The sequence below is a fragment of the Alnus glutinosa genome, chromosome 1 (assembly GCF_958979055.1).
Source record: "Alnus glutinosa chromosome 1, dhAlnGlut1.1, whole genome shotgun sequence".
Taxonomy (NCBI): domain Eukaryota; kingdom Viridiplantae; phylum Streptophyta; class Magnoliopsida; order Fagales; family Betulaceae; genus Alnus; species Alnus glutinosa.
This window is the reverse complement of record NC_084886.1, coordinates 23,941,751-23,955,062: the sequence shown is the minus strand read 5'-3', so window position 1 is coordinate 23,955,062 and position 13,312 is coordinate 23,941,751. Positions and strand designations below refer to the sequence as shown.

Below are 13,312 nucleotides of genomic sequence, written 5' to 3'. Positions count from 1 at the left end.
TCCTGATCTGGCGACAGAGAGCCGAATCCGGCCATAGATCTCCCAATCTGGCGAGAAAGAGCCGGATCCAGCCACAGAGCTCCCAATCCGGAGATAGAGAGCAGGATCCCGCCATAGAGCTTCCGATTCGGTGACAGAGAGTTGGATCTCTCTCTGTCCGGAAACCCACGCACCCCGTGCGTGGGATTTCGGCTGGACCAGTGCGTTGGTTTCCGGCCGGACCAATTTGTGGGTTTTTCGGCCGGATCTCCCTTTCTCGTGGCCGGATCTCTTCGTCTTTGTCGCCGGATCACTCTTTCTTTGTCGCCGTCTCTGTCGAGAGAGCTCACTAGCGGTCGGGATTCGGGGTCTAGTTGCCGGATATAGACTTAGAGAAGGAAGTGTTACAAATGAATATAACGGCGTCAAACGAGATTTTGCAGCGTCATTTTTTATATGCTTCAAAATGGCAACGTTTGTTTTATTGAAGGGCTAGGATCAATCCTAACCCTTCATCAAATTATAGTATCTATGTTGTACTTTAAGAAGCCGAATCCTTTTTATAGATAGAGTTAAAAGAAATATTTGTCCTTTATTTATTAAATTGAGGCAAGTGTACTACTGTGTATACATTGGGGGCGTATTATCGTCTCTTAAAAGATTCCCCAGTCGACAGAACCCCTTCGCTCCCTATTCTTCCATCTGGTCTTATTTCTCCATTGAGCGCACGGCTAGTCGCTCTCTTCATTTCTTTCCTCCTCCTCTCTCTCTAACCTCCTTGTAACCCGTGCTGTAGAGGAACAAATTTGTAGCTTTTAGCGTGATTAAAGACTACTGTACTGAACCCAACCATGGTTAGGCCAAGAGCGAGTATTGGTGTCGCTCGGCCATCTCTGGCCACAAGAAGATCGTTACCGCCCCCTTGTGCTGTCTTTGTGGTTCAAGATAATTTTTTAGCGATAATCCAACTATTTGGGGTATTACATTTTACGTATCAATGTGCTTATTCATAAGAATTATCCATATGATACTTTCTCTTGGATTAAAACTCATAATACTTCGATCATCTTTAATAGTTTTCAGTATTCAATGGATTTGAGGAGGCTCCCTATCACCAAACCCTCACCTATCTTCTACCCCGTCACGCGCCCCTTAACCTGCGTGACCTCCCCTGGCCACCACCACCAGGACCAACCTCCTCAGCCTCAGCCTCAGCCTACGCCGCCGCCGCCGCCATTACAGCACCATAGCCATCGACAACCTTCCAACCAGAGTTTGCCCAACTGGGTATCTTCTATTCTCTCAAACCCATCTCTAGATTCTTCCAAGTGTAAAGCACTCATGCCCCATTTGTCTCCTTCCGATTTTGATCTGATATTCTTCTCTGTTAAATCCAATGTGAACCCCAAAACCGCTTTGAATTTCTTTTATTTTGCGTCTGAAGCTTTTAAGTTTCGGTTTACTGTGAGGTCATATTGCCTTTTGATTCATTTGCTTATTGTATCGAACCTGGTTTCTCCTGCAAGATTGCTTTTGATCCGTTTGCTTGATGGGAAAATGCCTGTTTTATATGCCGAACCTAAGAACCGGCATATTGAGATTGCCAATGCGATAGCAGATTTGAATTCTGCATCCGAGCGGCTTCTTGGGGTTCAGGCACTGGATTTGTTGGTACATGTTTGTTGTACCCAGTTTAAGAATCTGGGTTTTGGTTTTGGTATTGATGTGTTTCGGTTATTGGCGAATAAGTGTATGTTTCCGTCTTTGAGGACTTGCAATTTTTTGTTGAGTTCTTTGGTGAACGCAAACGAACTTCAGAAGAGTTATGAAGTGTTTGAAGTGATGTGCCGAGGGCTTTCTCCGGATGTTTACTTGTTTAGTACTGCAATTAATGCATTTTGTAAGGGAAAGAAGGTTGAAGATGCAATTGGGTTGTTCATGAAAATGGAGGAGTTGGGTATTGCTCCAAATGTTGTTACTTACAATAATATTATTCATGGGCTATGCAAGAACAGGAGATTAGATGAGGCATTGCAGTTTAGAGAGAGGATGGTAAGGAACAATGTAAACCCAAGTGTTATAACATACTGCGTACTAATTAATGGTTTTATTAGGCTCGAGAAATTTGATGGAGCAAATTACATTTTGAAGGAAATGTTGGATAGGGGGATTGTACCTAATGAGGTTGTATATAACACATTAATTGATGGGTATTGTAAAGCAGGAAATGTTAGTCAAGCACTGAAGATAAGGGATGATATGATATCAAAGGGGATAACTCCTAATACAGTTACTCTTAATTCTCTTATACTGGGTCTTTGCAAAAGTAATGATATGGAACATGCTGAGCATGTTTTAGAGGAGATGATATTGAGAGGGTTACCTATAAGCCATGTGGCTTATACTTCGGTCATTCACGGGTTATGTATGAGGTCTAAGTTTGATTCTGCACTCCTATTCACCAAGAAGATGCTGTCAAGAAACACTAGACCCAATGATGGGTTGCTGACCACATTGGTTGTTGGACTTTGTAAGAATGGAAAGCATTCAGAGGCAGTTGAACTTTGGTTTAGGCTATTGAAGAAAGGTTTTCCAGCCAATACAGTAACGTCAAATGCTCTAATTCATGGACTTTGTGAAGTAGGTAACATGGAAGGGGCTGTTAGGCTACTTAAGGAGATGCTAGAGAGGGGTTTGGTACTGGATAGGATCACATACAACACACTCATTTTGGGGTGTTGCAAAGAGGGAAAAGTGGAGGAGGCTTTTAAGTTAAGGGAAGAGATGGCTAAACAAGGAATTCAACCAGACGCCTTTACTTACAATTTGCTAATACATGGGTGGTGTAATATGGGTAAAGTGGATGATGCTGTTAAGTTTTGGGACGAATGCAAGAGAAATGGTATGGTTTCTAACGTTTATACATATGGGGTGATAATAGATGGATATTGTAAAGCTAACAGAATTGATGAGGGTGAAAAACTATTCAATGAGGTTCTTATTCAGAAATTGGAGCTAAATTCTGTTATTTATAATACACTAATTAGAGCGTACTGTAGAATTGGGAATATGATGGCAGCCTTTAGACTTCGTGATGACATGAAAAGCAAAGGTATTCCACCTACTTGTAACACATATACTTCTCTAATACATGGAATGTGCAATATTGGTCATGTTGAGGATGCAAAAGACCTTCTCGTTGAAATGAGAAAGGAGGGTTTGTTGCCGAATGTCATTTGTTATACCGCACTAATTGGCGGTTATTGTAAGCTAGGCCAGATGGATAATGTCCAAAGTATCTTGTTGGAAATGTCTTCATATAATATATGCCCTAATAAAATTACCTACACTGTCATGATTGATGGGCATTGTAAATTGGGAAATATGAAAAAAGCAAATAAGCTTCTACATGAGATGGCAGAAAGTGGAATTCTCCCTGATGCTGTCACTTATAATGCCTTGACAAATGGGGTTTGCAAAGGGAGGAAGATAGATGAAGGATTTGAGGTATGTAATCAAATGTCCGATAGAGGAGTCTCTTTAGATGAAATTACATATACTACATTCATTCATGACTGGCATCAGCCCTCAACAATTGCCAATAAAGACTGATCAGGAAATTTCAAGAGGTTTGGTTCTTAATTTGTACTTGACATATTCTTGTCTGTATATTGTGACAAATCTTTCTTTCGACTCTTTTTGGTAAGTTTCTGCCAAAGATAATTTTGTTTTCCCAATCTTTCTTTCAACTTATCTAAACAACTGATTATATTTCATTTGACAATCACTTGTCAAAAACAAAATATTTCATTTGACAGTCCATATTCTGCTAGGTTATCATTTGTGTGAAAGAGATTATTATAAACACACAAACAAGCTGATACAAAGTGATTGATTCTTCACCTTTATTTATTTATTATTTTCCCCCTTTTTTCTTGACTAGTTGCTTTTTGTACTTGATTGAAAAACACATGATTTACTGTTGGTGGTGTTGAAAGTCTGATAAATGGACATGATCATATTGCTTTATAGTATGACATGTTATTGGTTACTATACTTTTATGCTAACGAGTAGCAATTGAATGCAAACAAGATGAAATATGAGATAATCCTAATATTGATAGTTCTAGTTGTGCATTTGTTTTCATTGGAATTAGAGGTTTTTTTTATTATAAGTAATTGAAATATCATTAAAAAGCAATAACCCAAATATATAGAAAGCATAAGAAACACCCAGCTAGAAGGAGAAAAAAGAACAAGAAAATCTTGAAAACTAACCAAATTAGGAGAGACAAACGCAGCTGTCCAAAGGTAAAGAGTATTGAAGGAAAAATACTTCTGCTCCACTACCATCCTCTTGTAGTCCTTGAAACTTTTATCATTTTTTTTTTTCCTCCAAAGACACTACAAAAGGCATGAAAGTACCATCTTTGACACAGCTGCATTCTGAGTGCTACCAAAAGTCCCCCTCTAACAAGTAAACAAGTCTAGTACTCGTCTAGGCATAACCCAAGACAACTGAAAGTAGCATTCCATAAGACACAAGTAACCTCACAATGGAGAAGAAGATGATCTACAGACTCTCCGTTCCTTTTGCACATACAACACCAATTGACCACAATGACATGCCGCTTCCTAAGGTTATCTATGGTAAGGATCTTCCCTAGGGTGGCCTACTAGGCAAAGAAAGGCCACTTTCAAAAAAACCTTAATCTACCACATACTCTTCCGAGGGGAGGAGGGAGTGGCATCATTATGAACAAGGACATTGTAGAATGATCTAACATCAAACAACCCTCTTTTGAAAGGGGCCTATCAAAGCTTGTCTTTACCTCCCAATCTCACTCTAAGGGAGTACAACAAATTGAAAAACGAAGCAAAGACATTTACCTCACAATCATGAGCCGCTCTAATAAAAGCTTATGTTCCACTAATGGGAGCCACTAGAAAGCTCCAAATGAACCACTATGGAAGCATCCTTCATGCAAGCAATACTATATAACTCCGAAAAAGCTTCCGTAAGGGCCTTATCCCCACACCACAGGTCATGCAATGGTCTAATCTTTGAGTCATCTCCCACCTCTAATCTGGTATGACTAAAAAACATCCCCCAACTCTTTCTGATATTCTTCCGTAACCCCTCCCCATAAAACCCAAGAGGCTCGTTAGAACACCACCGACCCCACAATTTGCCAAATTTAGAATTCATCATAACTCTCTATCAAGCCTCTCTCATATGCACACAACACCAAAGTCATTTTCTTAAAAGACCACGATTGAACCTCAGCAAGTTCCGAACCATCAATCCTCCCTCAGAGATTGGAGAACAAAGCTTGAACCAACTTACCGGTTGAATTTTGAACTCTTCACCTAGCCCAACCCATAAGAAATCTGGATGAAGCTTCTCTATGAGGTTTGCAACACCCGCATGGATTATATTCTCTTATACCTTAGACGCTCATTCCTCATAATAGGAGGAACTTTATTTTTTATTTTTTTGATAAGTAATCAAATTTTATTAAAAAGCGAAAGTGTACAACTCAAATACGCAATAAGTATACAGAGAAACACCTAAAAAGAAAGAGGGAAAAAAAAAAAAAAAAGATCAAGAAAATGATTACAGCTAGTAATATGAAGGCACTCAGAGGTGGCTGCCCAGTGTTATGAGGTTTTGAAGAAAAAGGTCTTTAGTTCCACCACAATTCTCTCACAATCCTCAAAACTACAATGATTTCTTTCTCTCCAAATACACCATATTAAGCAAGACGAGATCATCTTCCACGCTGCTACTCTTTGAGAAGAGCCACATTGCCCTCTTCAACAGAAAAGAGATCTACCACCTGTCTAAGTATGACCTATTTTAACCCATAAAGGCCGAAGATAGAACTCCATAAGATATAAGCTGTCTCGCCGAGGAGTAGGAGGTGATCTACGGATTCTCCATTCTTCTTGCTCATACAACACCAATCTACCAATATAAGATATCGTTTCCTTAAGTTATCCAAAGTGAGGATCTTCCCTAAAGCGGCCGACCAAACAAAGAATGCAACTCTCAAGGAAACCTTATTTCCCCATGTGACTCTCATGGGGAATAAAGCCATTATAGAATGATCTTACTTCAAAAACCCTCTCTTGGAAGGGGTCCAACACAACTTGTCTTCACCGAATACAAGAAATTGAAAAATGTGGTGAAGACATCCACCTCCTAATCCTACGCCGCTTTGATAAAATCCATGTTTCGGATCTGATGGTAGCCGAAACGTAGGTCGAATTTAGAGAAGTAACATGCACCATGTAATACATCCAGAAGCTCATCGATCACCGGAATGGGAAACTTATCATTGACTGTGATCTAGTTGAGAGCTCGGTAATCAACGCACATGCACCAAGTGCCATCCTTCTTGCGCACTAGTAGGACCGGGGAAGAATAGGGACTGTGGTTAGGTTGGATTAACCCAGTCTCGAGTAGTGCCTTGACTGTCCGTTCAATCTCATGCTTCTGAATGTGGGCATACCGGTAAGGGCGCACGTTGGTAGGAGCACAATTTGGCAGTAATGGGATTTGATGGTCATGTGAACGCTGCAGGGGCAGCGTCGTTGGCTCATCAAAAAGGTGGTTGAATCGGTCCAGTAGCTGGTGCAGCTGGGGTGCGGCCAATTGGTCCGAGGCAGTGATCACCAAGAGCTCAATGTCCGAGATCCATCTTGGTTGGATTAGTAGGCTGCTTATCGGGTTCTCCTTTTTCCAGACTTGCTCCATGGAACGGATTCCCACTTCGTGGATAGGTTTGAGTTGGTTGCCCATGACTTTGTACCTCTGTTTCTTCACTGTGAACACCATGCTCAGTTCCGAGAAATCCCATAGAATGGGTCCCAACGTGCGAAGCCATTAAGCACCCAACACCATATCGCAACCTTCGAGTGGCAAGATGTAGAAATCAACCGAGAAGGAGAGGTTATGTAATTTGACCGACACCCCTGGATAGTACCCAGTGCTTCTTAGTTTGCCCCCATCTGCAATCCGGACCTCCAATACCCATCAATATCAACCTGACAGAGGAGGCGCCACACCACCTGAGGATGAAGGAAGTTGTGTGTGCTTCCGAAGTAGACTAGTGCCGTGAGTGGCTGCCGCTTGATGTACATTGTGACCCGCATGGTTTGTGAGGTGGTTTCTCCCGCCAGGGCAGCAATCGATATCTCCAATACCTCTGCTGGTATTGCATCTTCAAAAACGTCGTCCGCCTCATCCGCCGCTGCATCATCACCTTCGATGAGGAACAACACCCTTTATTTGAACTTGTGTCTGGCTTCCTAACGCTCGTCACAATTATAGCACAGGTTCTTGTGTCGTCTCTTTGCAGCTTTCGCAGGGTTCAACCTCTTGACCGGCGGAATTTTCTTCGCAGCTGGAACCACAGGGTTGGTGGTGAGTTTGGTGGAGTTTTTGGGCTATGGCTTGCGGGTCTGTTTTTCCTCGTGTAACCGAGCGAGGCCGATGGCTGCAGTGAGCGAAGTGGGTCTAAACATCTTGACGTTTAGACAGATCTCTTCCTTCAGTCCCCTGATGAAGCAGCTGATTAGGAATGGTTCGCTCAAGCTCGAGACTTGTGTGGCTAGCTTCTCAAACTCGGTTTGGCATTCCCGGATACTGCCGCCTTGTTGTAATTTGGCCAGAGCTTCCGCCGAGTCATCATACTCCGTTGGCCCGAAACGAGTTAAGAGAGCCTTGGAGAATTCCGGCCATGCGGTCGTGGGGTTGGCCGCCATTGCCCATCGGTACCATTGGAGAGCATCCCTTTCCAAATGAAAGGAAGCAATGTGAATATGCTGCACTACTGGGGTTTGGTGGTACTCGAAGAATTGCTCTGCCCGGTATGGCCACCCTGACGAATCACCGCTATCGAAGCGAGGGAAATTGAGGCGCAATGCCCGAGTGTGAATGGAATTGTCATGTCGCCACTAGTGATGATTCCCTGTACCGGAGTTGAAATCTGGCTCATGGTGGGGTGGAGGAGGCGGGGGAACGCCGCCATTAGCACAGCCTTCGGTGGATTCCGCTTCCATCCGTTGCACGCTGACGAATAGCCTATTGTACTTCTGGTTGAGGGTGGCTAGAACTTCCGTGACCTCCTTCATGTGCTGCTTCGATCGCTCCATGAAACGAGTGAGATGATCCGGCTCCATCCGTTGCTGTTTCTGTTTGCGTGTATGGACCATACACTAGATCAGAGGTGCTCTGATACCAAAATGATAAGAACCCGAAATTGGGAATTCAAAAGGAACTTGTTTATTGATAATTCTTTGATGCCGCAGCTCATAGGCTAGGGTTACATTTATAGGAAGGGAAATAAGATAACAAAGGAAGGAAGTAAGATAACAAGGAAAGGGAATAAAACTAATTGTCTTGCCATATTAAACTAAGATGAGAATGGAAGTAGCTGTTAGAGGCTAAGCAAGATTTGGAAAGCAAGCTTGGTGCCAACTGCCTCTAGCCGCATGCCTTAGGTGGAACCCTAATTGCTGGAAACCCTAATTGATAGCTAGGATGCCGGAAACCCTAATTGCTATTAGCCGTGCTTATCACCTACATACTTCTTATCCCTCTTCCCTTTATCAGCAGGCATAGCTAGGAGATTGGAGTGCCTTCAAAGAGATTTTTGTTGGGATGGTCTAGGTGGGAAACCCAAAATGCACCTGGTGAATTGGTAGACTATTTGCTTCCCAATCCCTAGAGGGGGGTTGGGTGTAAAAAATCTTATACTATTCAACAAAGCTCTCCTCGTAAATGACTTTGGAGATTCGGGCAAGAAGAATATTCGTTATCGAGTTAGGTGATTGATATGTAGCATGGGATCTAGAGAGGGGTTTGTGTTAAGAGGAAGTACGAGGACCTTGCGGGTGAGTCTTTGTAGGAATATTAGAAACGGTTGGGGATCTTTTTCCAATTTTGTATCCTACAAGGTTAGGGATGGTTCCCGCATTCGCTTCTAGCATGATGTGTGGTGTGAAAAACGGGCTCTTAAGTTCTCATTTTCAGAATTCTATTCCATAGCCCATAACAAAGAGGCATTGTCAAACTAGTTGGACCTCTCCAGTTCTCCTATCCATTGGAATCCAAGCTTCATTAGGGCAGCCCATGATTGGGAACTGGAATCTCTTGACTCCTTTCTTAATCTATTAAACTCCTCAAAAACTCATTTGGGAGAAGTGGATAGTATGTTATGGACACCAGCTAGTAGCTACGTTTTTGCAGTGAAGAGTTATTATAAAATGTTACAATCAGGTGAGCATAGTTCATTCCCTTGGGAAAGTATTTGAAAGGTTAAGGCTCCTTGCATTGCTTTCTTCTTATGGACAACAACAAAAGGTAAAATCGTCACATTGGATAACCTTAGAAGACAAGGTTTCTCTCTAGCTAACTGGTGATGTCTATGCAAAAATAATGAGGAAACTATTAATCATCCTCTCATCCATTGTGAGTATACTACTGATCTCTGACACTTGGCTCTTAACATTTTCGGGGTTTCTTGGGTGATGTCTAGTAACATCCTCAAGCTATTTCATTGCTGGAAATTTCAAGGGTAGGGACACTACAAAGAGGCAATCTGAAAAGTTATTCATGCTCTCTTAATGTGAAGCATTTAGATAGAAATGAATCAGCGCCTCTTTGAGAAAAACGAGTCCAATGTGCTTTCTCAAAAATCCTCTTTTCTGAGATCTCTTTTGGATTGGGTTATTGTATATGTTCCCAAATTTGACTCAGTGAATTTGGTAGATCTTATTCTTTTTTTAGATTGTAGTAGTCTTTAGTGCATTTGGCTCCCTTGTATACTCTTCCCTGCACCTTATGTGGCATTTTCTGTGCATGTCCCAGCAGATCGCACTGATCAGAGGATTGGAACAGTTTCCCATTCAGCTTTGACCCCAAACTGGATAATCAATGTTCCAGATGTGGGAAAACAATTTTAGGCATAGCACTGGCTGCTGCTATTAACAATAGAGTTCTTATATTCATGATCTGGATATTAGTAGTGAAGAATTTTCTTTTCTTTTTAGATTATGGAAGGCAAAATATGTGCTTTGGAAATTTTAGGAACATCAAGAATAGTATTTGTACTAGCAGTAGCACCAGCGTCAACATAGTAATAACTGTAGTAATGAATGACTACATATTGACATGAGGTCTCTACAGTTGTGAATGAGACTCAGGAATTTGTTCAAAGTGAAAGATTGGCTTTCTTCAATCACTTAACTGCCTGTTTGTCAGTTTTCAGTGACTGAAACTTGTTTGGTTATCTGTTAAGAACTTGGGCTGAAAGTAGTTTTTTACCTAAACCCAATTCTTAAATGTGTCTGGCATTCAACTTGAGTCGGTGTAAATTGGTAAAAAGTTTGTTGTTGATGCTGTAGTCCCTTGGGGGAAAAGTAACCAGATTTGTTTCTGTTTTTGCTCCATACAGATAAGAACAGTAAAGGTTAGCAACATTTCACTACCTGCTTCTGAGAGTGACAACAGAGAATTATTTTCATTTTCTAGTGATATTCAATATTTTGAAATGAAAAGGTCAGTAGGTATGAATAATATGTACATCTGGGGTTTTAGGTAAAGTCATTCTCAAAAAGTTTGGTTGTGCTTTTGGCAGGGAAACTGATAGGACCCAACTTGCCTATGTTACCTTCAAGGATTCACGAGGAGATGCAGCAATGCTCTTGTCGGTATGTTCATTTAGGATAGTGGCGATTGAACTGTTAATCTTAGAATTATACAGAGATTTTCATAAGGATAAGGCTATACAAAATATATGAGCAGAGGGTTCGGGTTCGAGGGCTTTTGGTTTTTGAGGGTTTGTTGGGTTTTTTTCTTTTTGTGGGTTGCTTCGGCTGTTCCTGTATATATTTTTTGTGTACTTAGGGGCGCCTTACACATTTTTTAATAAAATTTTATTACTTATATATATATATATGAGCATTAAGAATTCTTATTATTAGAAACCAAAAAACTCTGAGATAGAAATAATATTTAAATTCTACAAACTCTCGGAAGAGTACAATATCGGCCAGTTTAAGTGTAAGTCCTTATGTAGAATTTAGTCTCAATCCTGCATTACCCAGTCTGATTAAGACAATTGGCTAGGGCAATGCAGTAGAGACACTTCTTGTTCTACAAGGATTAAGCCTCAAGGTCTCACGTGAAGGCATTGGCCACACCTGAAGGCAAGCTCGGATGTCTCATCCATGCATGCCTTCCTTAACACTTATGTGTGTAGGATAACATCTTTTTGAAAGAAAAAAAAATATATATCTCTGTTCTTATTTTTCAACTCACCTAGCTACAATAGCTTATCTTTCTTTCTCCATTACACTTGTTGAGAATTACCAGCTGTCCCCTGAAGGTATCCTACCAATCCTAGTTAATCCTATTGCTTTATAAAACTATATCTTTGTATATAGATTTTTTGGTGTCATTGAGGACGACTATTCACTCTAGTGCCACTCTTTCTTCAGATTTATGAATATTCGAGATATTCTCCAAATGTTGGAGACCGTACCCTTCCAAATAAGCAAAATTACATGCATCTTTTGTTCATACAAGGAAATTGCCATATATAGGTAATATTTGACGTTAAATTCTATATTTCAAATATTTGACGGGTAAAAATATGTAAAACTTTCAACTCTGTATTTATACATATATGATACAAATGTGTGCGCATGTGCACTCACACACATTTTTTTGTTTAAATTCCAGCAACTTAAATGCATATGCACTTGTATTCATCCATGTTTTCAAGAATACAAAATGGTTTTGCTATCTGTAAATATTCCTTGCTTTCTGTGAATATACTTTGGGTGATACATGCAAACATGAATTTGACAGAATTTATGTTGAACCACGACATTAGTGGCCTAGTGCTGTTCCAACCTTGCCTTAAAGAAAATAGCTATATGGAGTTACAAATATTGCAAGACAGGTAAATGTGCATGCCCTGTTCCTGTAAGTCTATTTTTTGTCTCGAGCACTTCAGAAGAGTCTTTTTCTTTTTCTCTTCTTTTCTTTTCTTTTCGTTTTTTTCTTTTTTTGGGGGGGGGGGGGGGGGGGGGGGGGGGGGGGGGGGGGCGGGGGTGTAGAAAGTTATTATATTGATTCTGCATATATGTGCATGTAAATGAAGCAACTTCTCTTTTTATTCTTTCCCATCTGCTAAATCCAAAAATCAAGTTAAGAAGCAAAAAGGCTTCCAAAAGGAAATTCCTTCTTTTTTGAACTTCTATATATTCTTCTTTAAAGGAGAGAAGGCAAGCTGCTACTGCTTCTGCTGTTAAGAAGGCTGAAGACGTGTGAGCATCATGCTTGCCTGAGGGTTTCATCTTGGGAAAGGATGCCATTAACAAGGCAAAAGTCTTTGATGAACAGTGTCACTTGACATCAAATGCCACTGCCACAGTTGCTTCGATTCGATCGCCAAATGGGACTGAGTGCATTGGGATTGCTATAATCAATGAATAGGTGAGAGATGAATGAGCAGGTTCCAGGTATCTAAGAAGTCAAAATTTGCCTTAATTTGCTACGGTTGAATAGAAGGCAACCGCTGCAGGATCTATTATTAGGAGCCGGAGCTTCATTGATTTCAAGTGCATTTACTACAGTTGCAAAGGCAGATGAAGATGTTAGCATGACGACCAAGGAGATGTTGAGAAGGCTGAAGAGGAAAAGGAGATAAGGACAAGGACAAGGACCATCAATGACTTCGCATAAATCCATCTTGATGAGTCTTTCCGCAGTGGAGCCTCCAACGATTCCAGTCAAATCAGCCGATGACAGTATGCATGGTATCATATGACTGCTGTGGATTTTTCTTTATCCAGTACAGTCGGATTACTTTTGAATTTGCTGTATGATATGCTTCAACACTAACGTTCTATCACATTGCCTGTTGGACAGCAGTAAGTCACGTTAATTGCTCTAGTGAATTTAGAATTGTCTGGCTGGCTTCTTAGGCTTCCATTGAATTCAATTCTAGGTAGAAAAATGTATAGCTGCCTCTGGAAGGAGCTGATCTCAAATCAAGTTAGTAGCAGTCTTGGTCTACCTAGATCATGCATTTTGTTTTCAGAGTAGAAATTTTTGTTCTTTTGGTTTATATATATGAAGTACATTCTATCTGCCACTTTGTTCAGGTTGCTTTCTTCCCCCTCCCCCTCTTGTATGATTGGAATGCAATTCACGCATAATATTTTTGTTTTTAGTTTTTTTATTTTTTTGGTTGAATTGTGATTTTGGTGTGTGAATTATGTGTCGAATTCCAACTCATCCCTGAACTATCGATCA

General features: G+C 40.8%; 1 protein-coding gene across 8 annotated transcripts; it reads left to right on the top strand.

Annotated features, from left to right (window-relative positions):
- Positions 1-628: 628 nt before the first annotated feature.
- LOC133877589 (pentatricopeptide repeat-containing protein At4g19440, chloroplastic-like) lies at positions 629-13,147 on the top strand. 8 transcript variants are annotated; one of them, XR_009901769.1, is made up of 6 exons: positions 629-3,486; positions 10,443-10,546; positions 10,626-10,698; positions 11,488-11,592; positions 11,861-11,954; positions 12,272-13,147. XR_009901769.1 is itself a non-coding variant. In XM_062315974.1 (4 exons), the coding sequence occupies exons 1-4, from the start codon at positions 1,069-1,071 to the stop codon at positions 12,323-12,325; spliced, it is 2,649 nt and encodes an 882-aa protein (XP_062171958.1). In that variant the 5' UTR covers positions 629-1,068; the 3' UTR covers positions 12,326-13,147. The 8 variants fall into 8 exon arrangements, 3 of the variants coding, with proteins under 3 accessions (XP_062171958.1, XP_062171949.1, XP_062171981.1); XR_009901770.1 differs by lacking the exon at positions 11,488-11,592; XR_009901773.1 differs by lacking the exons at positions 10,443-10,546; positions 11,488-11,592 and having other exon boundaries at positions 629-3,608.
- Positions 13,148-13,312: the final 165 nt, after the last annotated feature.

Bases quoted from the DNA above. Each gene is read 5' to 3' on its own strand.
- LOC133877589 (XM_062315965.1), top strand. From the start codon at position 1,069: ATGGATTTGAGGAGGCTCCCTATCACCAAACCCTCACCTATCTTCTAC. The intron at 3,487-10,442 runs GTATGTAATCAA...TGCTCCATACAG, and splicing joins AGATAGATGAAGGATTTGAG to ATAAGAACAGTAAAGGTTAG. The intron at 10,547-10,625 runs GTCAGTAGGTAT...TGCTTTTGGCAG, and splicing joins CAATATTTTGAAATGAAAAG to GGAAACTGATAGGACCCAAC.